The sequence below is a fragment of the Mugil cephalus genome, chromosome 12 (genome assembly GCF_022458985.1).
Source record: "Mugil cephalus isolate CIBA_MC_2020 chromosome 12, CIBA_Mcephalus_1.1, whole genome shotgun sequence".
NCBI classification, from domain to species: domain Eukaryota; kingdom Metazoa; phylum Chordata; class Actinopteri; order Mugiliformes; family Mugilidae; genus Mugil; species Mugil cephalus.
In genome coordinates, this window is record NC_061781.1 from 25702927 (window position 1) to 25728886 (window position 25960).

General features: G+C 41.5%; 1 protein-coding gene across 4 annotated transcripts in view; it reads right to left on the reverse strand.

Moving 5' to 3' along the window:
- Positions 1-5091: 5091 nt before the first annotated feature.
- The window catches only part of slc4a3 (solute carrier family 4 member 3), a 60084-nt gene continuing 39215 nt past the window's right edge, over positions 5092-25960 (reverse strand). For all 4 annotated transcript variants that reach the window (XM_047600831.1, XM_047600832.1, XM_047600833.1 and 1 more), the window contains 14 exons: positions 21403-21586; positions 20533-20638; positions 20083-20267; positions 19554-19773; positions 17603-17818; positions 17368-17516; positions 17096-17290; positions 16764-16955; positions 15618-15707; positions 15360-15526; positions 15001-15254; positions 12861-13030; positions 11167-11340; positions 5092-9380 (listed from right to left, as the gene is read on the reverse strand). In XM_047600831.1, coding sequence (XP_047456787.1) covers positions 9303-9380; positions 11167-11340; positions 12861-13030; positions 15001-15254; positions 15360-15526; positions 15618-15707; positions 16764-16955; positions 17096-17290; positions 17368-17516; positions 17603-17818; positions 19554-19773; positions 20083-20267; positions 20533-20638; positions 21403-21586 — 2380 coding nt within the window. In that variant the 3' untranslated portion in view covers positions 5092-9302. The remainder of the gene's footprint in view (positions 9381-11166; positions 11341-12860; positions 13031-15000; positions 15255-15359; positions 15527-15617; positions 15708-16763; positions 16956-17095; positions 17291-17367; positions 17517-17602; positions 17819-19553; positions 19774-20082; positions 20268-20532; positions 20639-21402; positions 21587-25960) is intronic.

A 25960-nucleotide genomic window follows, 5' to 3' on the forward strand; every position in this document is an offset into this window, starting at 1 on the left:
GTCATGGGAAAGTCTGATACTAGATAATTAGTCATATTTGGGAGAAGCCACGCTAGACGCTTGGTCCTGGGCTCACATTTTCAGACAACCGTTGTTTTTCTAGACTTTAACTATGGCTGTAATAATCTATATTTTACTATTAACATGACTTGGGGCTTAAATGGTGTGTTAGAGTGCAGTGTCAGGCTCAATTAAATGTCAGCGGATGTTTTCCACGCTAAAACCTTAGTAGGAAACTAGTTGCAAGATTTATGCCGATTTATAAGGACTACGGTAACTTCTCCACCCGGAGGACACGACGATTTAATACTTGAAAAGTAAGAGGCCTGTTTTCTACGCTTGTAAAAAGCCTCAAGGGCTGAGGCTGGTTGTTTCTCTGCAGTATCTCATAATAGTGGTTTAAAGTATTAAAGGGACATCACTATTATAAGACACCTGTAACTGCTCCCGCACATTTCAATCCATTTTTGCACTTATTTAATTCTCTTGTCTTGTGCACTGCTCTTAATTATATGCTAATTCCCCCACAGTGGGATAAATTATAGGATTATATTATCTCCGTCTTTAGTCCGTCTGTGATTTTCATCGTCTTTACCTTCGTTTCTTGTCTCTTCCTCTGTAGCACCTACATCAAACTCAAGCTTTGTGTGGACAACGGGGCCATTGCTTCTTGGTGCAAGGGTCACAGGTCCCTGGTGGACGGGGTCTTTTTGGAGGTCCACCGGACGTATTTCTCTCTGTGTAGGTCCCCAACACAGGTCCACGACCCTCCACTCTTCACCCTCATCATGTTGGTTGCCCCCGGCATCATTACCACGCTCCTACTGCCCATCCTGTGCACTCACCTGGCCACCTACAGCATGGTATGAACCGAGAGAGGGAAACTGCAGGACTTTGCAGCCGATAATCACATAACACTATTATTCTGACAGGGGCCAACACATTACAGCACTATTATACAGACTATTCTTTTTTTTTTATGATTTATATTTTTATTTTGTTTTACAAGACAGACAGAAGCGAACCAATACAATTCCAACCATACAACCAATTAAAGAGGCTGTGGGTCAGATGACCCGACAGTAACAACAACAACAAAACAAAACATGAAGCCCACGGCAGCATTGGTGTGTCCAAAGTTAAGCTTCAGCATAGAGATCTGACCGGTTACCACTGTACCATCGGCATATGATGATTAAATAAAAGAGTAGTGTCCATATTATACTGTCCACATGATTACTTCTGAAGCGCCCTGACCACCTTCATCCTACCTCTATAGTAAAAATAATAAAAAAATAAAATAAAAAGTGACAGGTCTAAAAGAGAATAGATTAAAAATAAAATAGTATACACTCATATACACACATGCAGTCACACATGCATATACATATATTGCTAGTACAGATAATTTGTCAAGACAGATGTTGACACAGATGGATGGAATACAACTTAACAACAGTAAAGTAGGAGAAACAAAACCAAAGAGTCTGGAAATGAGTCTGTTAAGTCACGTGAAGTGAGTGAAACTGCAAAAACTTTCCCCTTTTTTCATTGTACTTCTCCAACTCATTCACCAGACGATATTTTCTCAAATGCTGCCACCTCACCCAGCTCAGAGACCCATTCCTGAAACAACGGGACTGCGGCATCTTCCCACTTTCTCATTATTATCTGTTTGCCAATCATAATGCTCGTTTGGACCCAGTTAGCTAAAGGTTTTGCCATGTGGTTGATAACTTTAGGGTATGTAGAGTATGTAGAGTTCAGGACAGAGTTTATAGTCTGTCCCCGCTATCGCTGAGATAAACTTATGAATCCTGTACTTTTGGGCATGACCACAATGCATGAACTAAGTCCCCTAACAACCCGTTACACCTCCAGGAATCTGAGAAGTCTTTCAGCCCTAGTCTGAATAACCTGCTGGGGTCCCAGTAATAACGATGAAATTTTGAACTGTATTAATCTTATTCTGATATCTCTGGAGACATGTTTAGTAATACCAATAATTTTATCCCATTCCTTTTCTTCAATAGAGACGCCCAGATCTTTTTCCCATGTTGCTTTTAGAGCTGTGGTGATATCATGGCCAGAAGTGTTTAAAAGCATAGAATAAAACTGGGAGGCCTCATGTCGTAAGACTGACTTTAAAAGGTCTAGGCCCTGGGGAGAGGATTGTGATGAGCTAAAGATGCTAACCAGGAGATGTCTTAATTGAAGGTACCTCCAAAATTGATGAGTGGACAAACCGAACTGCTCAACCAGGTTGCCAAAAGACTTAAATGCCTCCTTCATATAGATGACTCAAAGTAAAAATCCCTTTATTCACACACCCTTTCCAAATTACTGGGGATTTGCCAATTAGGAGTTTAGGGTTGTCCCAAATCCCAGAAGACATAGTTAAATATGGGTTTATTTTAGTAATACGGTCTATTCTCCTCCAGATTTCCTGTAAATGTGATATGATGGACTTGGTACTCCATGGTACTCTATTGATTTCCATGGAGGAGCTCTTTGTGGGGGAAGCACCCAGTGTTCCAGGTGTCTCAAGCTAAAGGCATAATAATAAAACAGCATATTTGGAAGACCCAAACCACCTTTTTCTGTCATTTTTTGTAGTTTTCTCAGATGCATTCTCGATTTTTTGCCGTTCCAAAAAAGCTTTTTACAAAGTACATCAGATTGTTTAAAGTACTTGGTAGTGATATCCAAGGGAAGGGACTGAAGAATATCATTTATTTTGGGAGCACAGTTCATCTTGATAACATTAACTTTGCCCCACAGAGAGAGATAAAGTGGAGACCACCTCTACATATCTGTGTTGATTCCAAATTACATTTCACTATATCACTAAGTTGTCTGGGAATAAGTATTCCTAGGTATTTAATTCTTGGAATAACAATTTAGGGCAATATGAAGTCAGGGGATGGGCCTCCGACTTTGTCCAATTCTCTCGATAGCCAGAAAAGCTTGAGAATAACCTTATAATTCGCAGTAGAGTGGGAACAGATCTGTCTGGGTTTGTAGTAAAGACTAGAGTATCATCAGCATAAAGCAGAAGTTTATGTGTATAGCCTCCAATGGTTATACCAGGGATATCAGTGTCCTTACGAATTGCTGCAGCCAGGGGCTCTGTTGCAAGATGAAATAACAGGGGAGAAAGCGGTGAACCTTGCTGGGTCTGAAATAAGAGGAGGCCACTCCATTAGTTTGAACAGCTGCCTGAGGTGCATTGTATAATAATTTCACCCACTTCATAAATGTCTGTCCAAAGCCCAAAATCTCCAACATCTGAAAAAGATAGCGCCATTCTACACAATCAACAGCTTTTTCTGCGTCAAGGGAAACAGCAGCTATTGGCAAGTTATTGTTCCCGACTGTCCACATTACATTTATCATTCGCCGAATATTGTCAGAAGCAAATCTATTGCAAATAAATCCTACTTGGTCAGGGTGTGTAAGTGTGGAAATTACTCTATTAAGGCGATTTGCAAGTATTTTAGAGAGTATTTTGATATCAAGTGATATTAGAGAAATTGGACGATAGTTTTTACAGTCAGCAGGATCCTTGCCTCTGAAAAACATTTGAAAAACTCAGCAGTGAGACCATCAGGACCTGGGGCTTTGCCCGCTTTTAAAGTCCTAATGACCTCCAATATTTCATCTGGTGTAATTGGGGCATCCAGTCCATCACGCTGATCAGGATTTAGTGTGGGGAGATCCAGCCCCTCCAAGAATTTAGTAGTTTCGTGTTGTGTATCGGATGCTGATGATGTATACAATTTCATGTAGAATTTTTTAAATGCTTCATTTATATCTGCCGACTCAGAATGTGAATATCGGATAAAAACACCAGACACTGCGGGGCAGAGCTCGGCTAAGCAGCCATCCTCTTCACCGCGTCACGTGACTCTATACAGACTGTTCTAAGTCCAGTTACAGGCGACTCTTTGGCATAAACCACTCAGCTCCAACATTCAGAACATCATTTTCATTATGTTATGCAGGACCCCCTGCTTATCTTTGATCTACCCTGAGGAAAACCCTGTAATTAGAGAGAAAAGTCCTGTTACCCTCTGTAGCTCAGGTAGATAAAGGTCTCAAACACGTTTGAGTAAAATAATCCTATTTCTATAAATGTCACAATCTTTTTTTTATGGATATTTTATTTTCACGTACACATAGAGTCAGTGAAGTGAATGAAGAGCACATCATTTATAATCAGATGTGTCTTTAAAACAACTGGGAAGTTTTTTATCTTTTTGGACAAATATTTTGTATTTGTCTATGACGCAGTGTGTCAGAAATAATCTTATACTCAATGAGTTAACATCAGGGTGCATGAAATGTTCTGACTTGATATGTTTTTATGAATACGATGTCCTGGATGTAAGTGGTGACACGGACAGATTTAAGTTATTTAAGTTTCTGCTCCATCTACAAGACAGGAAACAGTTTGTGTCAGTTGATGAGTTTGAGGTACTGGACTAAGAACGAGCAGCCACAGTGATCTGTTAGATGAAGAGCTGCAGGTCCCTTACATGACTTTACTATGTGCAGCCGCCTAAAATCAGATCAGTTTCTGGAAAAAGGCCAAATATTTCCCGACTTTATGAGTCCTGTGTGTTTTACCGCCCCCAGAAGTTAGTGACCTGGAGAATTAAATTTCCTTTTGCCAGCAGTAACTACAGGCATTTATTACTACATGGACAGAATTTATGGGTTTAATGACTGAACACGTTGTTGCTGCCTCCTCAGGACGCCACGATGTAGAAGATTCCACCGGCAACGATCTCTGGTAGAACAGCAGCTTCCTGCAGATACTACGAGCTCCTGAGGAAAATACGAGGAAATAGAGACGGATCTTCACTTGTATCCTGAGTCTACGTTAGCTGACCAGTCCAGATGTAGACCCAGGTACTTCTAGGCCTGAACCACCTCTACACTCCCGCCGGTGGTTGTCCAGGACGTGAGTCGTGTCCCATCTCTATTAGCTTGTCTCTCCACCACCAGAGCCTGGATGGTCTTCTTCTCTTTAGTTACTGCAATTTCTTTTCTTTTTTTGTATGCTGACAAAAAGAAAAGGATTCAAAATTTGAAACACATAATAAATATTTATTTCAGAAAAAAATAACGTTTCACATAGTTTGAAAACTTCTCGACAGCCATAGGAAGGTGGAGCAGCTGTTCAAGTGTCCGTCTGCATGTCAGCCTCTAAAACCCAACCAGAACAGCCCTCATGGTCTTTTTACTGTAGCACTAGATCTAACGAGTCCCTGTAGCGTGAACATGATGCGCTCTGCGTCCAGCACCGTGGAGCAGTGGTAGCTGTAGTAAACAGAAGACATGGGAGGGAGCTGGATACGGAGCGGGCGGAGGGGAAGCACGGCGGTTTTCTCAGACACAGAGAAATCTCCTTCTTTAACACAGAGGTTTTATGAGAAGCTTTATGGCTATAGATGAGTGGTACAGTAGCAAATGTCTCAGATTTCACTGAATCCAAATAAAATGATGATATTTTATTTGCAAAATGTGACAGTGAAGACCAGAATTAGTTAAACCTGCTAAGGAGCTGATCCTTTGGTATAAAGTGAAACTAAAGAATAATCAGCGGCTCCTGCAGAATCTAAAAGATCCACAATGATTCTGTTTCCCTTAAGAAAATCCCGGGACGAGCAGCCTCCTCCTCCATAGCTGGTCTCATTCATACACTGGTGGAAGCCGTCGCACTGGTCCATGCGCTGAGAACAAGCACCAGGACGACCAGACGTCCTCACTCAAACCAACTCGGCTGAATTACGCCGGGTTCAGAAACACCACAGGCTTGTCTTAGCTTTGGGTGGGTGGTCTGTTCAGGACGTACGAGGAGGCGACAGAATGTGGTGAGCTGGAGCACGGACGTGGACGAGCTTTTCTAGGGTCAACCAGACTATTTCTCTTTTCATCATCAACATTTAATGCCCAGACGGTGGAGCTGAGGGGCAGCACCACGCCTCTTATCATCTGAAATAACACCGGCAATTCCACTTTTTGCTCTTGTGCAAATACAGAAAGGATGTTTAGCTACGAGCACATTGTGGTTCCGTCTATAGGGTCGACTCTACACGCACGGACTTTACGTTTAAACCCACATGGATGCGTTGAGTGGTTTAACAGACTCGTCTTCTCAGACGACAAAGGGCTTCTTTAAATAGATCCTCCACTGGATCAGAAAGTAAATGAATGTATTTCTCAGAAGCACTGCAGCTGAGCAACGTGTATCATACGGTTAATAATAAGCATGTGCTTGTTGTGTAGTTAGGTTAAATAAAAACTAGCTATTCAAAGACAAAATAAACCAAAATGTGAGCGTGAAAGGATTCAGTAAAACCTACTTTTCTCAGTCTAAAAAAGAATTCACTGGCAGTCTAACTTTTTTCAGAATCACGCCCATGAACTCGTGGTCGGTCGACACGTACATTCATTAATGTCAGGAACAGAAACGTTTTGCTGTTGCAATCTTTGCAGAACCTCGAAACACAAACACACAGCTGAAGAGGTCCATTAATAACGCAGCGCGTTTTAAATGAAGCTGCTGCAGAGCGCTAATGTAAAGCACGTTCTGTGACTCATTAACTTTAGGGGGGAATGAAACCGACTCCAGCAGGTGTTCGATTCACATGAAAGTGGAGTTTCCACTGGAAGCCTGAAGAGAACGGAGATAAATTTATCGGTAAACTTCTACGTCACTTTGCTGGAGTAAACACATAATTCTCTTGGCTTTAACCTCCTTTTTTCTCTCTTTCTTTCTTTTTTTTTATTGTATAACACACAAGCTGGGACTGTAAGTCACTGGATTGCCTTGACCGCTTTATGTACACAAAAGAGACGACAAACTAAAGCCTGGGAAGAAATATTTACAGATCGAAGGTCAGTTTCCCCTGAGACAGAATCGGTGCATGGCTCATTATGTAGGACAGGGTCAGATGAAATGAGCTATACTACGCTTTTATTTTCATATACGTAAATAATAGTAGAGTACTGACCATTAGAAGTACATTTCAGAGGGTTTACGTATATTTGGTAGTAATTTACAGAAAGGTTTTGGATCTGGGTCGTGTATCAGAGGAGCGTTAGGGCCAAAAATCATGCACTTGGAGAAAAAAGTCAAAATACAATATGAAGAAAAAAGAGCATTGGGATGAAGTGGTGAAACTAGACTTGGGACCAGCTCACAAACACAGGTAGTTCTCAGAATCAGGACTTTGGAGACTGAACCCACAAGCTGGAAAGAGACGTCTCATTCATGGAAGATGAAGTAACGGCAGCAAATACACATAAATATACGTAAATAAATAAATATATAAATAAATAAAGAGCAGTGGCCTTAATGATCCTCCTCAGTCTGACGAATAGTTTCACCATTTCATCCAACTCCCTGCATGGCACTTTGTGGTTCTTATCGTCTCAGAAAGGTCGACTTCAATCTCCACATTTTCTCAAAGTGCACGATGGAAAAAAAATCTCCACTTCAGGAAAAACGTTTGGAAGCAACTTCATGTTTCTGTTCACGATGCTTTTCTCTAAAAGCAGCAGGAGTTCTGTTTTATTCTGGGATGTTTTTACTACATGATCACACTTTTATTGATAAGAACCATTTTCCTCAGTTTATCTTCAGGTGAACATTAATGTTACCAGATCATTTCTGAATAAATGTCAGCAGAAGAAAAGAAGAAGAGTTTAGTTTTAGAGTCGAGGAGATTTGAAAGAGTCACAACTTTAGTGCAAAAGTAAAACTCACAGTTTACATTATTCACGTTAACTCTTTGTCTGAGAGTCTTCATATAAATAACTGTTGAGGGACGAATGCCTCATATATGTCATGATGTTGTTAAAGTCAGAGGAGGAAACTATGAAGAAAGAAAAACTCCAAAAAATGTCTCCTGATAAATTACTCTTTATATAATAATCATGTTAATTTTGTTGCAAAGTAGAAACTATGATCTTTTATGAACAAATTTAAACTTGCTTCCAAACGTTTCTACCTCGTCTCACATTTGCCTCATTTGTGTCCCTAACACTCCTCTGTGCTAAACGTTATCTGAGGAACGGTGACATCGTGTCTTCCTGCTCTTTGAAATGGTTGTAGCATCTCACATGGTTTCAGCTTTGAGAACGTACGTATCTAGTGTCTGATTCTGTAGAACTGTTTCTGTGGCCGTCGAGGAACCAGGACTGAACTAGTTTTAATCAATGGGAGGTGAAAACATTTGTTGGTGTTTCGGAGCACGTCTTCCCAACACAGATGGTACGTTATTATAATTCCAGGCTCATGGTCGTTCTGTACAAGGCATCATTCATACGTTCTACCAACACTCAGCTGCTCCCCAGCGTTTTTTTTTTTTTTTTTTACTCCGTTTCTATGCTTTTCCATTGAGGCGTGTTATTATATTATTCATGACATGTGTGAAAAATGCAGCGCACTATGGAAGATGAAAGGAACGAGGGGGTGAATGATGACATCTTTCTTCTGTTCTGAATATGTGTCAACCTTCACAATGTTTTCCAGGTTAACTCTTCACGCGCTGCTGAGAATCTGCCTCCAGCGTCACGTCCAGAACCATTTACTTACACCGTGATGGGCTCAGTGTCTGGTACAAAGTACAGCGATGGCCCTAGAAGAGGCTCACACAGTCTCTGGGGGTTTGGCTTCGAGGGGAGACGACATTTAGACCTTAGGCTTCGGGCCAGGTAGCTCGGCTGGCAGCAACAAACGTGAACTCTCGCCCAGTCAAAGTGCTCTTTACTAAAAGTCTCTACAGAAAGAAAACTGGTTTTTCACGTGGTTGTGACCTATAGGCAGTAGAACAGAGGCAGTGAAGTTCACTCAGAGCTTTCACAATTTAGGGTCAGTTTATCTCAACAATTAGGAATTTTGAGGAGAAAACAAAAAAGTCCTTTTCCATAGTTTGGCGTGGTCCTATAGTCACCATCGTGATTGCACTCATGCCCAGAACCTGCAGAGTAATTAAAGGGATACACGGGAGAAAACGCGAGGTTTGCATCGTCTGCTTCAGGCTCGTTTCTATTTCCTGGCCTCTGTCAGAATAATATGTGGAGGGAGGTTAACACGACACCATCACCACAAACGATCTAACATTAGGTGTGCGGTTTAACGGACGGCAACGACAAAGACAAGGAGGGCTCATCGTATATTTTACAAAGCTCCTCTCGTTTTCTCGTTTCCACAGACACTTGTTGGTTGTGACCGGTCGCAGCCTGAGGACAGTGGAGACTCTTTTCTTTTCATGAGTCCGGTTTAGAATTTATACAAGCATGTGGATCTCGTTGTATTCGTCTCGTCCGTCTTCGTCAAAGTTGGGAGAGTCTTCGTCGCAGTCGAGCTGTGAACAGACAAACAGACACTGCTTTGATTAAACTGTCCAGGTGAAATGATCACTACCTTAAAAGCATAAAAACTAAAAACCTTCTACAAAAGTAACTTCATATTTAACATATGAATCAAAGTAAAATTTACCAAAATGTTAAAACATGCAGTAAAGAGAACAGTCGACTATGGATGGACATAATAACTGGTTCTTTTAAAGAACTGGTTCCAGTTGGTTCCATTTATCGATATCATTGGCCTTTCTGCTTATTTGAAGGATCTGCGAGTGGGCGGAGTAACGCTCATCCAACATGGCGACCCCAGGCTCCGCCCACTTCATTTCTGAGGTTCAGAATCCAACGGGTGACATCATGATGAGTTTGTCCACATTAACAGTCAGTGGTTGAAACACGTCGGTCATGTCACGTAGATGTAACGTCAGAGACTGAAATGACCCAAAGTGGTTTCAATTCACCAGAAAAGACAGTAACAGCACAACATGCAGCTCATGCAGCAACGTTATTTCAAGCGAGGACGACCACACCACCAACATGGTGAAGCATTCGATGGCGATGCATTCATTAAATATTAAATCTCTGGTCAACGAGTCTCAGCAGAGATAGTGAGGATACACTCAACTATTTCCTGTTTGTTTTCTAACACAAGCTCTTATTTAGAAACTCAATATAATTTCTGCTGTTTACACAAAACCACAAACGCCTCCTTTTTCTGGACAAAACATTCACAGGAGGAATAAAGAATCTTAATAAAGAATCGTATCGATGAGCAGAATCGACAATGACATCGATATGAATAAAGTCCATTCCTCCTCTTAACCCTGTAAACTGTGGTCACATCTTAAATGTGTCCGTCAAACCAACTTCCTTTGCCCATAAATGTTTGTGGTGAAAGTTTTTCTGGAACTTCTGTGTTGGGACCTGATTATCTGATTATTAGAGATCAGCCAGATCAGTCGAGAGGAACAGCAACGTAAACACCCAGAGCACAACTGGATCTGACTGGTTGTAGAACTTTAATCTTTTTACGACATATAAAGTCAAAAACACATTTAATAAGACTCAACTAACAATCAGCTATTTCATCTTGAGTTACACAAAAAGTAATTAGGTCCTCATTTTTTTCTTCCTTCTACATGTTTTTTTACTCTTCTCTGCCGTCGTCTTTGGTGAAGGTAGAGAAACAGGAGAGAATCAGAAAAGGTGCTTTTTACTATGAGGTTCATTTAAGGTGAGAGGGCTGAGGAATCCGACATCGAGGAGGTTCACTGCCAGTAACTTTAATTTTTACTTCATTTAAAGGTGGTTTGGGGCAGTTCTACGGTGCCAGGGCTTCGTGAAGCCTTTGAGATGAACACGACACGTACGGTGGTCAAGTTAAGAAGAAAGCTGTTTATTCTAGGTCATAAAAAAGCTGACATTATGAAAATGGAAGGCTGTAATCTGAGAGTGATGACATGTAGGGGTTTGGTGGATCTAACCGGGAAAACATAAAACCCGGCTCCGGGACAGACGGAACCTTTTTCTGGTTAGAACGTGGAGCAAAAAGAAATATTTGCAAATCATTTGAAACCATTTGGATGAGAAAGCTTTCCCTGATCACAGAGGGCAAACTCATGAGGAATGTCAAGCGTTAAATTCATTTGTTGCATACATAAAAAACACGCCAACATCCATACGACGCTAAACGCGCTGGAAGATACGTATCCCGAGGCTCCGCGGGATGAGACGATTGCGGGAAAGTTTCAAACAAGTTCCTGGAATGCCTCTGCCACCCGAACCTACCGCCTGGAGCTCACGTTCCTCGAAAATCCTGGAGAGGACGAGGCGGCGCAGCGGCACCGTCATGATGAGGACGAAGGGGAAGGCCAGCGAGGCCACGGTGGACTTCACTACCCACAGAGCCACGATGCAGGCCAGCTGGACGATGGTGAACATGTTCATACGCCAGGTTTTCACCTGAGGCAACACACATGTGCTGGTTATTAGGCTGGAAACAAACAAACCGAAGGCTACACAGCACACACACAAACACTCAGCCCACAAAACATCTGACGTGTTTTTAGCTCCATCTAGTGGAAGATTCTGCCTCAAATAAGAGACTCAGGATTTTCTTTCAAAGAATAAAATATGGAAAAGGATCCAGTCACTCACTGCTGCAGCGTTACAGCATTAATGCTTTAATATCTTACACAACATTTATACTAAAGGCCAAAGGTTTGGAAGCTGTTCTTAAAAGATCATAGTGTCACTGATTTACTTTGCATCAAAATGAACATGATTATTATCTCAATAGAAACTTATCAGAAGTATTTGAGTTTTTCTTTCTTCATAGTTTCCTCCTCTGGCTTTAACAACATCATGACATATACGAGACATTCGTTCCACAAGAGATATTTATATGAAGACTCTCAGAAGACAAAGAGTTAAAGTGAATAATGCAAACTCTGATTTGTTTTTTTACTTTTGCACTGAAGTTGTGACTCTTTCAAATCTCCTCGACCCTAAAACTAAGTCCTTCTTCTTTTCTTCTGCTGACATTTATTCAGAAATGTTCTGGTAACATTAATGTTCACCTGAAGGTAAACTGAGGAAAATGGTTCATATCAATAAAAGTGTGATCATGTAGTAAAAACATCCCAGAATAAAACAGAACTCCTGCTGCTTTTAAAGTGAACAGAAACCTGAAGTTGCTTCCAAACTGTCGACCTGTAGTGAAGGTAGAGAAAATTATCATGTGATAGAAAAATAAATAAATCCAAGGGTCTGTGAAAGTGGGAATATATGGTTTTAGATAAAATAAGATAATCCTTTAATTTATGCCACAGTTGGGAAACAGATCCACATGTCCTGAAGATAATAAAACCAGCACGGTGCAGAATTATGGTGCCAGGTTAAACTCTGTCAACAGAGACTTTCAAAATGATCTGGGAGGCGAAGAACGAGGAGAAATTATGAAATATCCCACTGACCTGGAGCCCAGAGAACTGGGAGTAAATCATATCGAGGTACTGAATGTTATTGGTCATTAAATTAACACTATGTGAAGTTTGCCAGTAATGCAGAGGATGCATGAACTGGAGATGATGGATCCAACACTGACCAGACAGAAAATAAGATGTTACAGCTTGAAGACTAATTGTAAAGCTGAGTGATGATGTATTTAATGTAAAGTGAAAAAACAAGGAGATGTTCTCCACAGCCCCCCCCCATGCTGAGGAAACGTTCAACCATAACTCACATGTTCTCTCTGAGGGTTTCAGGCCGGGTTTTGTATAATTATTAATCCTATATAATTAAAATCAAAGCGAATCCTGGTTTTCATGTTTTTAATTCATGAGGTTTGTTATTACTCAGGATCCTGTGACGTAGTTTCATGTGTCTGTCTCGGCTGCTCTGTTATTTCTAAAAGCAGAGGAGAGACGTGCTTCGGTTCGTCCGTCCTGCCGCCCGTGACGGAGGCGAGGGTTGTGCGTTACCTTGGTGACGTAGATGTGGTCGGGGTGGTGCTTGGCAGGCGTGACCATGAGCGTAATACGTTCGTAGAGCTGGATGCCCGTCAGAGAGGTGACCCCCATGTACAGGAAGATGCCAAAGAGCACGGCCAGAGGGATGAGGCAGAGGACGTCCGTCATCACCATGGACATACCTGACGGACAGAGCGTCACATTCATTCACCGTAAAGAAAAGACTGATTCATGCCCTGCCTGTTTGTTTAGGAGGACTCTCTGTTCAAGTTCTGTGCTCAGGATTCTTGGGGCTAATCCCAGAAAGTCTGATGCCTGTTCCTCAAACAAAACCTCAGCGATCATGATGACTCACTACATCTGCATAATCAAGCTGGATCAAACTATACAAACCATTGTCTTGGGAACTCTACTAGTCAGCACATAACAAACACTGTTGCATAGTCAGATGCTGAATTTTTGGGTTTGGACAAATTTTCACTTGGAAAACGTCTATTTTGTCTCATTTTAAAAACTACTTGAAAACAGAATTTTAAAAAACGTTTTAAGATGCTGTGGAGACTCGGTCGTACTTTGTGAATGTGGAGATGTGCAGGAGCTGCAGGTGACACTGAACCTTCCAACTCATGTTTATGCACCGAGAACCTGAGGTTCAGCTTTTTCTCCGTTTCATTCCATGAATGTGTATCGATCTGATTTATGACATGAAAGAACAACCTTTAAACCACGTGTTTTATGATTATAGATACCATTATGATTACATAACGTAAGAGGAATTACTTTAAGGTTCTGAAAGAAGAACATTCCACCAATGCTACGCTGCCTGTCACGCTTTCTGTCCTAATCTGTGGCAGAATTTATTTTTTAAAACAACAGGTCTCAGGTTTCACTCAGACATAAACACAGTGAAGTGGCTTCTTAAGTGTCACTCATAGATTTTTAAGTGTATCTAGCAGAAGCTAATGCTAACATTAAAAATGGCTGCGTCCTCTTTGCAGAACGAGGCTCCAGGCTGAAGGTCAGCAGTTAGTTCTAGTGAGTTCTGGATGAATGCATGATGGCGTGAGGACATGCTCCTGATGAGACAATGGATGGTGTCCTGGATTATCTCCTCCCAGATCTGGACCAGGACATCACTGAGCTCCTGGAGCTGCAGCCTGATGGAGAGGTGTCCCTCCAGACCATCAATGACCACCACCAAACCAGTAATGCAGAGCAGTGTTAGAGGCAGCAGAACGTTCTCCACAGCTTCTAAAGATCCTGAAACGTCTTTCACCTGTGCTAAGGGTGAACCTGCCCACAGCACAAGGTGCTAGTGGTGGACCTGCCAGTTGAGCTCCACGGTGCCAGGCAGTGAGGACAGAACCCACTACATGACTCAAAGTCTGTTTCATTAACACCAGTGGCCTGTTGGAGGTCGTGTTCATGAGGCTCTGGTAGAGTTCAGGAGCAGATACTGGTCCTGCTCATGAACTGAGGACCTTCTACAGTCCTGTCCAGATCTCCCAGAATAACTGCCTGTCTCCTCTAATCTCTTCAGACACAGTAAAGCATCATGACAATGACACGTGTTGATGTGTCATCCTGGAGGAGTTGGACTCCCTGTGCCACCTCTGTAGGGTCCAGGTCTGGTCTCATGACCCATGACCCCAAATGGACAACTAGTGGACAACAGTCAGAAAAGACGAGGAGGGAAAATATGTCAGTGTCCTCCATCTGTTCAAGCCTTCCTGTCCGGAGGGTCGTCTCATTGATGCCCCTCTAGAGCCCCTGTTGTTCACTTCATTAACACCAAAAGCAGCTGAAACTGATTAACAACCTCCTCTGCTGCTTAACTCACCAGATAAATATCCCATAAGTTCAACTGATGTGATGCTAAAATGTTATGTATGTTTTATTTTTATAGGAGAAACTCTCAGAGATACTTTTTTCTGACTTGACCTATTAAGACATGATAATACTTTGTTGATCCACTTTGAGGAAATTCACATTATTACAAGTAATGAGTTTGGTTCTTGGCCCTGAGCTCCAGTGCAGTAAGATAAAACTTTAATACCAAGTTAATATTAAAGCAACAACGAAGGCTTAATAACATGTTCTTGATTTCTGGTTTTGAGTTCAGGGTTGTGGCCACTGAACACGCTCCTCTTACCGACGAGCACAGCCACGAGAAGTCCAGTCATCCTCTGCTCCTTCACCTCCTGGATCATGGGCTTCTCGCCGGGAGCAGTGGCTTTGCTCATGACCGTGAGTGCGTTGACGTGAGTGACGGAGCGCACGGTTGCCGCGGTGAGCCACGGTAAACCGAAAAGAGGGCAGATGGCGCCCAGGATGACAATGAGCAGGAGGTCTAGGTGGAAGCCAGAGCCTTTGACCAGGCGACGCTCCTTCTTACTCACTATCAGACTGAGAGATCAGGAACAACAAGAGAAAGAAAAACACGCTTCACTATTACACATGCAAACTCTAAACCTGGTGCATTGAGTCCGTAGATGATAATAGAGAACGTACGAGGTGATCTGGGTTTCCATGAAGATGAGAATGAAAACAAGAAGGGCCGGGACCACAGATGCTCCCATCATCCAGGTCGGAAAGGGCTGTTTGTCACCGAAGGGACTGATGAACCAGCCTCTCTTCTCAGGGGATGTGACAGAAAAGCCTGACGGCACGTTGAGTTTCTGGAAGCGAGAGCGTCACGTGTAAATACTGAGGAAAATGTAGTGAAGTTGTAATGAAATGCACTTGAACCGTGACTGAGAGTGGATTTACCTGAGTGTAAGTGTCAGTAATGGAGTAATCCACCAGCACTGAAACCAGGATGGAGATGGGGATACCAAAGTCACCAATGATTCTTCTGGCCTGAGAATTTTGAGAAAACAAACGTTAAATAAAATAAATAACACACCATCAGTCTCATCAGAACGAGAAATCTGCATTCAGTCAGAGCCAACGATTAACCACAATCAGACCTGAGACTCTCAGGATAATTTGTGGCAGAGAAAATAAAAATTAATTTGCTGTTAGAGACCAATTCAATGACATAACCTTGTCACCTCATACAAAAATATCTATTGTTTGAATTTACACAGTTAAAAAGAATCAGGTTTCTTTGAAGTTTTACTGGACGTATCACATTATGACCTAAATTTAAACAATATCTTTGCGCGTAAAAAGAAACTGAAACTTTTGTTGCATTTTTGTCTTTTCTCACTGAAACCAGAGTTAAAGGAACCCTGTGGAGTGTTTGGCCACTAGTAGTGCTAATGAGCAAATAGTTTATGCATGAGGTTTTTCTTCCCCTTTTGATGGCAGAAACAGATGAAAAGATGAAAACAATGAAGGTATTAAATATATACGTCACGTATTTAACCTTCTGAGACTCTGTGTCCTCATATGAGGACGTTAACTTTTAGGTTTGTGGCAGCTTCTTATTCTATTCACTGGATTCATCCTGCAGCTGATCACAGCACAAAAGTGGACAAAGTACAAAACCTTATCAAATGTTATGGTTCAAACTTGCTTATTTATTCTTATTAAGTTTTCTAGTTTAATATGACACAGACTCTATCAACAGTAACAAGCTATAACTGGGACTTCATTATTTGTAATTCTGCTTTTGCACAGTGATGTACAGAAATGAAAATTAAGTTTTATATTTTGTTGCATATTGGTGAATTTATTATAATATTAATGTAAATAACCCGTGTGTCCACATATGAGGACATATTTTTTTTGTCCTGTTCAAAGACGATGCTTAGTTTTTATAGTTCTTGGTTCCTACTAATGCCAAATAAAGAGAAATTTAGAAACTAAAAATGCACACCAAACTAAAGCTCCGGCCTCAGGAGGTTAAGACATTTACTGATAAAAGAATCAACAAGCTTCATATCTACAGTTTGAAGTGAAACACATTACCTTGCCACCTAAAAATCGGCTGTTTCTGAACTTCCTGAGGAAGAATGCAACAAAGAAAGTTCCCATCATGAGAACCAGAGACAGAAGAGCAGTGTTGGGCTGGTTGAAGATGGGGCCGTCGTATTCCTCAATCCTGGCTTTAGTGGTGGAGTCAGTGGGGTACATAGCCATCAGTGGATGCTCTTGAAACACCTGGAAACAATAAGAGAGAAAGTTTATCGCTTTCATTCTTGTAGAAACGATGATTGAAGCATCAAGCTGAGTCCTCTGATGCTTCATGAACCAATGAAGAGAAACCTCCATCACGGTGTATAGATAATCAGAGCAGGTACCTTGAAGAGCTTAGAGAACGTCTCATAGATGAAGATGAGGGAGATGAGAAAAGCGAATATCTCCTGTGTGAAGGGTGAGATGTAGCGGACCATGAAGCTGCCCTCTGCTGCCACGATCACCAGGACGATGAAGATGAGCCAGAAACCGATCCACACTCGACCGGTCAGATACTCAAAGTTATAGGCCTGACAGAACTGAGCACAGAAGACTGGTTAGCTTCAGCTCATATATACGAGGTAAACAACATTTCTATGTGTTGCTGTATGTGAACCTTGTAGAAGGCTTCCTCAAACACCAGTAAGGGTCCAGAGAAGCCGATGATGAGGAGGGGCTGTCCAGCAAGCAGTGAGAATATCACTCCAAGAGTCGCAGTTGAAATAATGAGCTCGGTCACTCCCATCATGCCCTCTGTTTTCTCCCCTGCATGTGAACCACAAACACTCAGACTAAGGATCAAAATGACATGGAACCAGTTCCCTTGTATGTTATCAGCAGTTGTAATTTACCCAGCAGGCCTCCAAAGGTAATAGTGGGTGATAAAGCAGCAAAGTAGATGAAGATGACAGCAGCTAGGCACTGCATGTCCAGGGCGTCTTTTAGGTCGCTGACATAGTGTGGGTACCGGCGGCGGATGTCATGGATCAGGCCTCCGAAAGGGATCCCTGAGCGCTTCAATGGGTCCACCTCCTGGTCTCCCTCCTCCTCCTCCTCTGGACTCACCTCTAGGGGTTTAGATAGAGGGTTTTATGACTAACCCAACAAGGACAACAACTTAATTAGGACTTTACTACCCTGAACACCTGATGTATTTTAAAATGTGCACAGCACTGTGCAAATGTTTGACAAAAAATGTTGAAAACTAAAAATGCTTTCAGAAATGGAAGTGTTAATAGTTTATTTCATCAGTTAACAAGATGCAGTGAATGAACAGAAGAGAAATCTAAATCAAATCAATATCTGGTGTGACCACGCTTTGCCTTCCAGGCAGCATCAGTTCTTCTACTTGGACACAGTTATTGAAGGATCTTGGCTGGTACGTTGATCCAAACATCTTGGAGAACTAACCTCAGATCTTCCTCAGATCCTTCTGTCTCTTCATATAATCCCAGAAACACTCCATGATGTTGAGATCAGGGCTCTGTGGGAGCCATGGCATCACTTTCAGGACGTGTTGTTCTTCTTTCCTCTGAAGATAGTTCTTAGTGACCTTGGCTGGATGTTTGGGCTCTTTGTCCTGCTGCAGAGTAAATGTGGGGCCAGTCCTCCTCCTCCCTGATGGTGTTGATGATGGATCAGTATCTGCCTGTATCTCTCAGCATTGAGGACCATTAATCCTGAACAAACTCTCCAGGAGCCTCCTCCATGCTTCACTGTTGCCTGCAGACACTCATTATTGTATCTCTCTCCAGCCCTTTGGTGAACAAACCAAATATTCCACATGTTGCCTCATCAGTCCAGATGTTTCTGAGCCCAGTTCCTATGTTCTGGTTCATAGTTGAGTCTCTTGGTCTTGTTTTCAGGTCAGAGGGATGGATTTTTGACTCCAACTCTTCCATGAAGACCACTTGTGTCCAGACTTTTCCCACTTTTCCTGATCTGATGTCTCTGCTGGACGTCTTCAGATTTAAAAGGGAAATAAGTTTCCTTGGTCGACCACTGAGTCTATGATGCTACTAAACACCTGACTAAGCTATAAGCTATGAGGACTGATGCTGGTTTGAAGGTAAAGGGTAGCAACACCAGAATTTTCTTTTGTTTGTTCACTGTGCATTATGTATGTTGACAGTGCAACTACACTGTATGTTCATTAAATGCAATGCCAAAGATGAAAAAGATCATTTATAGAAATATAGAAATAGTAGATATAGTATAGAAATAGTATTATTTTACTCGGATGTAACTGAAACCTAAACTACGAAGGGTAAAATGATCTGTTTCACAAGATTAATTTGGTGAATTTTATTAAGAGATCTCTCTCCCCGGTTGCAGTTGTTGTTCAAATTCACTGCATGATGCTGTTAACACAAACCTAACATGATCTGCATCCATTTCACATTGTTTCACCATTCATTTCTTAGTGATGCTCTTATTGTGAAACATCTGCAGGGAGGTGTTGTGGGAAACTCATTATCTTCCATGTTCAGGTTCGCACTTTAAACTGAACTAATGTTACAGACAAAGATGATGAGGACAGTTACACAAAGAACCTCCTCAGGGTAGATCAAAAATATGTATGAAGGTTGAGAACCACTGTCAGAAATGAATGTTAGTACAAAATGCAATTAAATTACTCCTTGGGAAAAATCTCAAACTCAAACTCTCAAAATATAGTAAATAAATGATTTAAACAGGAATGGTCTTTAACAGCATTTCAGACCTACGTCTGTTTGTTGCCTCAGTCTTGCTACGTTCATTTGCACAAACCAAAGAGCCTGATTCCAGATGTGGACGAGGTACCTTTGTGATCCAGCTCCATTCCTGCTATGGACTGGTGCCTCTTCAGCTCTCTCTCCTTTCTCTTGCGCAGCATCTGCTTCTGGAAGTCGGCCACTGTCTTCAGGAGGTCTTTCCCCGCCACGTCTGAGGGTGGAATGACGATGCTGCAGTCCAAGAATTCGTTGATGCCGTTCAGGAGGTCCTGCCTATTGTCAGCAAAGTAGGCCACCTCATGGAAATTCTACAACAACACAGAACTGGGTGTCGGTACCAGAAGGCTAAAAACAAGCCTTTCAAATAAAAGAAAATGGGGGGAATTAGAAACACATTTAAATGATTTCTCCTATTCTAACCTCCGTTTAGAAGGATTTTCTGGGATGTCCTGTTGGCAACACGCTTCGTGCTCAGAGAACTTTGATAAAAAGCAAAAGTGATGACTCTTCAACGCTTAGACTGAGATTTTGACACATCAACCTTCATATTCTCTAAGTGAAGCATGAATAAACGTCATCATTCCTTTGTTTTCTTCTGTTGCTTCTGTTGTATGTACCTTGTCAGACATGAGGGTGGCGAATGAGCGCCCGATCTCGTGATAGTCCACGTTGGACTGACTGGGACCAAGCAGGACGAAAATAAACCGAACAGGGACGGGGACTTCGAGCACCGACTCCAAAAGGACGGCTTCATTCAGCCTGACGAAGGCCATGGCCGGCTGCTCCAGAAACTCAACGCAGCCTTGCAGGAGAAGGAAAGAAAGGAAACATGTTCAGCAATTTAAATTTCTCAGAACCAAAGCCTTAAGCTGTTTTGGAGTAGGTACCATTAGTGGTGAGTTTAGGATTGCGGTGGTCTTCTCATGTAAAGTAATTATTACATATTTGACCGCCAGGCCAGTGGGTAACTTACAATGAACCGTTCTGTTCGTGGTTTACACAAATAAATAGGAAAAGAAAAGACACTGGTCCACTAACTAAACCTCTTCATCCCCCGCTTTGCTTACCAACTAAAACAATCACAGCTTCAGCATCTTTGGGAATCTTGGCGAGGAGTTTCATAGATCTGGCTGCAGCTGGATGGCTCTCAGGAGGCAGAGGGTGGAGGGATTTCTTGGGAGGAATAAGAGCACAACAATTAACGTGATGTGACACCATTACAGAGCGTGGAAACGGGAACGTAAAATGATTGTGGGGATGTACATATCGATACAGTCATATTCTTCTTTTCTACGTGGTTCATTTTAAACCACACAAATGCATAACAGGTTCTTTATGTTTGAAGAGGTTTTTCTTTTAATAGGCTGGTTTAAATTTGCCAACATTTTACGCCCTGGGGAACGTTACGTTTTCACAGTTGACATATCAAGGAGCTTTAACTAGAAGCACCTGTTGGCCGACTAAGAGCGTAATTCAACACATATGGTGCAGGGATCCGTGCTCTTCCAACTTCAAGAACTACCTACATGACTCCTGACCTCACGGAGTGGTGTTTCAAAGAACAACGCCACCGCCACGGGTCTCACATCAGGAATTTGGTGTAATAATGCTTAAATCTGTGCTTACTGGTGATTCTTGGAACTTAATGCAAACCATGACCTAGAACAAGACAGCTCAGCGTCGCTTTTATCTCTGTCCATTTAGATAGCTGAGTTCAATTATCCCGGTGGATTCTTGTCAAAACTAGTTAATCACTTACTTGGCTTTGGTAAAACACTTAGTGTGCTGTCTGCCTGCACTATTTCAGCCACGCTGCAGTCTTTCATCGCCCTCTGGTAGAAGGGTTCTCTGATCTCCATCGCAAATTATCAAATGAAGAATGTAAAATAAATTGACCTGTGGAGCTGAGGGGCAGACGCGCCAATAAAGGAACTTACAAAGAGGCTGACAAACACGTCTTGTTTGGGGTCGTACTCTGGGCCTTTGTTTTCCTGGTGCTCGTCGTGCTGCTCGGCCACTAGGGGCAGACTCGTGTCCTGGACGTGGTTGTGATTGAAGCTCCCGTGGAGACTGTTGGAGGACTGGTGGCGGTGAAATCGATGTTTCATATCACTTGGATGGCTGCGGAAAAACAACAGAGATAGGAACGTTTCAGTCATGTTTTTGGTGGGAGATCATACACGTCTGTACGAACGCTCACAGATATCCATCCTGTTGTTGAGATATTACAGTGGGGATCATCCTACACTGTAACGGTTCCTGCAAATATTTCTTTACTTTCTGAGATATACATATTGATACAAAAAGTATTTATAACTCAACATAGTGTCCTAAATGTACCAATGTACCCTATGATCCAGGGGCATGGACAGCTGTGTCTTCTGTAGGAAAAGTGCTATATAAATAAAGTTTGATTTGATTTGACCAATAGTAATTGGTTCAGCTGCTATGTACTGCTACTATTATATTAGTAGCGTGGTGGTTAGCTCCAGGTTCAAGGTCTTTCTTTCTGGGTGAAGTCTGCATGTTCTCCCCATGTCTGATATTTGTTTATGTCAGAAATAAGCTAATGGCTAATAAAAGCTGTGTACTTGAGTGAAATCCACAACCAAATCCAGATTCACTGGCCTCTACCCTGCATCAGTGTAAAAATGAAAACCACTGACTTCAGTGGCCTCAATGTTCACTGAGTACAGACTGAAGCTGACATCTTGTCCTTTCATGTATGTAGGTCAGTTCAGTACCATGGTCAGTTCATATTTGGTCTGAAAAAATGTCCAAAACACAACTAAATCTGAATCAAGCACCAACTGTTGCAGTGTGAACGTAGCTTAAATAGTAGCATGGAAAATATATAATATAATAGTATGAATGTCATCAGCAATACACAAACTGTGTATAAACCTGAACCACTTTTCAGGTCAAGCTCAGCAGAAAGAATGTGATATTTGCATGAAACCATCCATAAAACAGTGAGAGACTAATCTTTGTTTTGTGAGCTATTGTGCGTGTGGTGGTGCTGAGCACATTTCACTCCCTCGTAAAGAGAAGTATTCAGTGTGTCACGCCAGCCAAGCTCTTCAACGCAGTTTCATTACATCACTGCTCAGTCCACCGGTGACATCAGCTCAGTAATTAGGCCCGCATGGTCCAGTAAGACTGGGCTCGAGCTGGACGCATCAGCGCCCTGAGACAAAAGAACAAGGTGTGACACCGAAGTCCATTGTGCTGGAGTTGTTTCCAGAGGCTTTTTAAATGGGTCTGAGTAAGTGATGAGATACATTTTAGCAGCATTTCTTTCTGCATCGTGAGTCAGATATCTCAGATTGGTGATGACTCTAATGAGTGTTTTTCCCTCAGTGGGAGCAGCCAGGGACACGCTGAGAATTTACAATATTTTTTTATTGAGAGATGAAATGAGGGAACGATGGCGTGCGGCTAAGAAAGTCTGCTGGCCTGTGTCCTTTCAATGTATCAGTTGTGTCACTTTGTGAATACATTTGATTTTAGTTAAATGCAGCAACTGCTGTTTGTAATCGTTTATCTAATTACTCATATTTACATATTTTCTTTGCTCTTTCTGTTCTTATCTTTCACATGTAAGCAGAGCCCATCTGACTTAACAAAGGGGGTCCAGGTGGGATGGCTTGGTTCCTATCAGTATATCATATAGTATCTAAGGTCTCTCAAACTTATGTGGATAAATTTGCTGTAAGTAATGTCTGAAATATCACAACTAGGAGAATTTCAAAGCTCTTTGTGCAGGTGCATGTTTATGTGTTTGCAGGTGCAAATTTGCAAGTTTAGTTCATCTTGCAAACATATAACAACACAGTGAATGCTGAGCACAGCATCATAAATGCTAGTGACAGGTTAGCATTTTAGCATACAATAAGGGTTTTAGCCATAAACTGCTTACAGATGAACAGCAGAACTACTCTTCAAAAGTGAAGCCAAGACAAGTAGAGCTCCCCCTGGCGGCTGACTGCAGTATAGCTTATAAGCTCCACCTCCTCCATGATAGTGGGCGGGACTTGGGTCAAACTAAAATAAATGTCTATTTGTTTGTTTTTTTCAAGGATTTTTTTTTTAAGATGATTTTTAGATTTGAGATAGTTAACATAAGTTTGATGAATGTTCAAGTGTAATTTTTTTCTAAGAGTTTCATTTTAGTTATTTGACGCTATAGAAACAGGATGACCACAAGATGTCATGGCAACCACTAAAAAACAAACAAAAAAAAAACTATGTCTAGAACAAAGTGCAGAGTATAATCCAACATTTCCTTGTCACTGGTGGAGGTAGAGCAGAGCTTGGTATTAATTAAATGAAAACACAAGTGTGGGTGGGGCATCGATATTGTGGCTCCGCCCACAGACCGCACTGATCAGACTCAATCAAAGTATATTTATATACAGTCGATCCTTTTAGCATGCAGTTAGCGCTCTAACATGCTAATTGATGCACAAAATAGCACTGACTGTTTCACAGTGTTCATGAAAATGTTTCTTATGAACTTATTTAAAAAATTAATTGTCAACCTGCTGGTACCAATAAAGGATCGTTCAGGGAATCATTAGGGCCATTACATCATCCGACAATATGAATTTGAACCAAATTTTGTCTTAATCCGTTAGGAAGATGTTGATGTGTATCATCAATCATTAGGATTCAGCCTGTTCTCACTGCGAAGCCTCCAGTGGTGCTGAGACGTTTCACTAAAAAGCAGCAGTGTCACATAACGCTGGCGTGAGAGGAAGAGTCGAGGGAATACGTAACCCCCTCCCTGGAAGGACAGAACGAATTAACTGGAGAATTAGAGAGCGGGAGCAGCAGATGTAACGAGCCTGATTTGGTTTTCCCCTGTTAATTCTGTGTGACACTCGACATTTAGCTAACTTGTTTTTTTTTTTGTTATGTAACTGATCTTGTGACACGGATCCAAAGTGTGATGTGGTGTTGAGCATTATTCCATTGGCTTCGTGTGTTAGTTAGTTTAGCTGCAGGTCAGTTCAGGTTCCAGTCAATACATGAACACGCCGGCATTTATCTGACTTTTATAGAAACATGTCTGGAGTCATGGCTGCTGTTACACCTTGAATCTACTCATGCAGGTCTAACATATACACTACAGCTGAATACTGGGCTGCTCACGCACAAACACAAAACTCTTACGCTAAAATAACCTGCCCCTGATAGTAGGAAATATTATTATTATTATTAGTTTACTGAATTGGTGACAATGCACATTAATCAACATTGAAGCGTTAGTCATCAGCGTAAATGCACCGGACTTAGCATAAATGCTAATTGTCAGTCGTAGGTAAACAACACAGACACAGAAGACTACAAATCATACAACAGACAATTACAGACACAGACAAAAAAAACAAACCAAAAAAGACACAGACACACAATATTATGACAAAACCTGAGAGTGTGCATCTGATTTAAAGACTATTTAGGCCGTGTGAGTACATGTCTGTGAGTTTACTGCAGTCACCTCTAGTTAGAAATCTACTTTTTCGTCCTTCATCCTCTGGATGAATTCATTCAGTGGTGGCTTTGAAAATGAGACAGACGCTGTCTCAGTATCTGTATAGATCAAGAATAGTGTAGTTTTTTAGGACATTACAATAATGAACGTTGTAGGTTATAGGTTTAAAATGCAGAAAAATAACCTGAAGTTTAATCAGGCTTCATCTTAAACCAAACATTTTAGACATAAAATAAGCTTTGGGTTTGAAATGATTTTTTTATTCTGGTCTTAAACCAAGTCATATATATTTTAATCTGATCTTTTCTTTATAACTGTGTAATAATCAGATTCATTTGTGTAACAGAAATGAACTTGACACCAAATCTCAGTGGTGTTGAAACAACAAGGCTGACACAATGACACATCTAACTTTTAATCTACAAGTCTCAGCTTTAAGACGAGGCAAAGCTACAGCTACACTCCTGACATCCGCCGCTCAGTCGACCCCGGGGAAGTTACATGGTTTATGAGCCAAGTCTTGTCAAATGTCGCTTTTTGGAAATTCCCCGAGAATGATTAATGTGAAGGAAATCTTGGATTTGACTCTTCGTGGAGCAAAACCTACAATTCAGATCAAAATGAAAACAAAGCCGCATCCTCTCCGCCCTGAAATGTTAGGGTTGGTTAATAGACGGAAAAGGAAACAACTCAATCTGAGATCACATCAACAGTGAGATGAAGGATGTGATTTTGGAATTGATCCTGGGTTTTGGTCACACAGAAATGGTGAGACGTTGCCATGGTAACTAACACCCCAGTCCCAGAACTGTGACAGGAGCAGGAAGGTTTCGTTAATTTTCAGGCTTAAATTCCACGATATAAACACACACGGGAGGAAACACGGGAACTCACAGAGATAAAGAGCTAAAAAAAGTAGTTAATCCACTAAACTTTGTCAATATGAACCTGATTTGATTTCAAATTTATTTGTAGCTTTTTAAAAAAATAAATTCTCA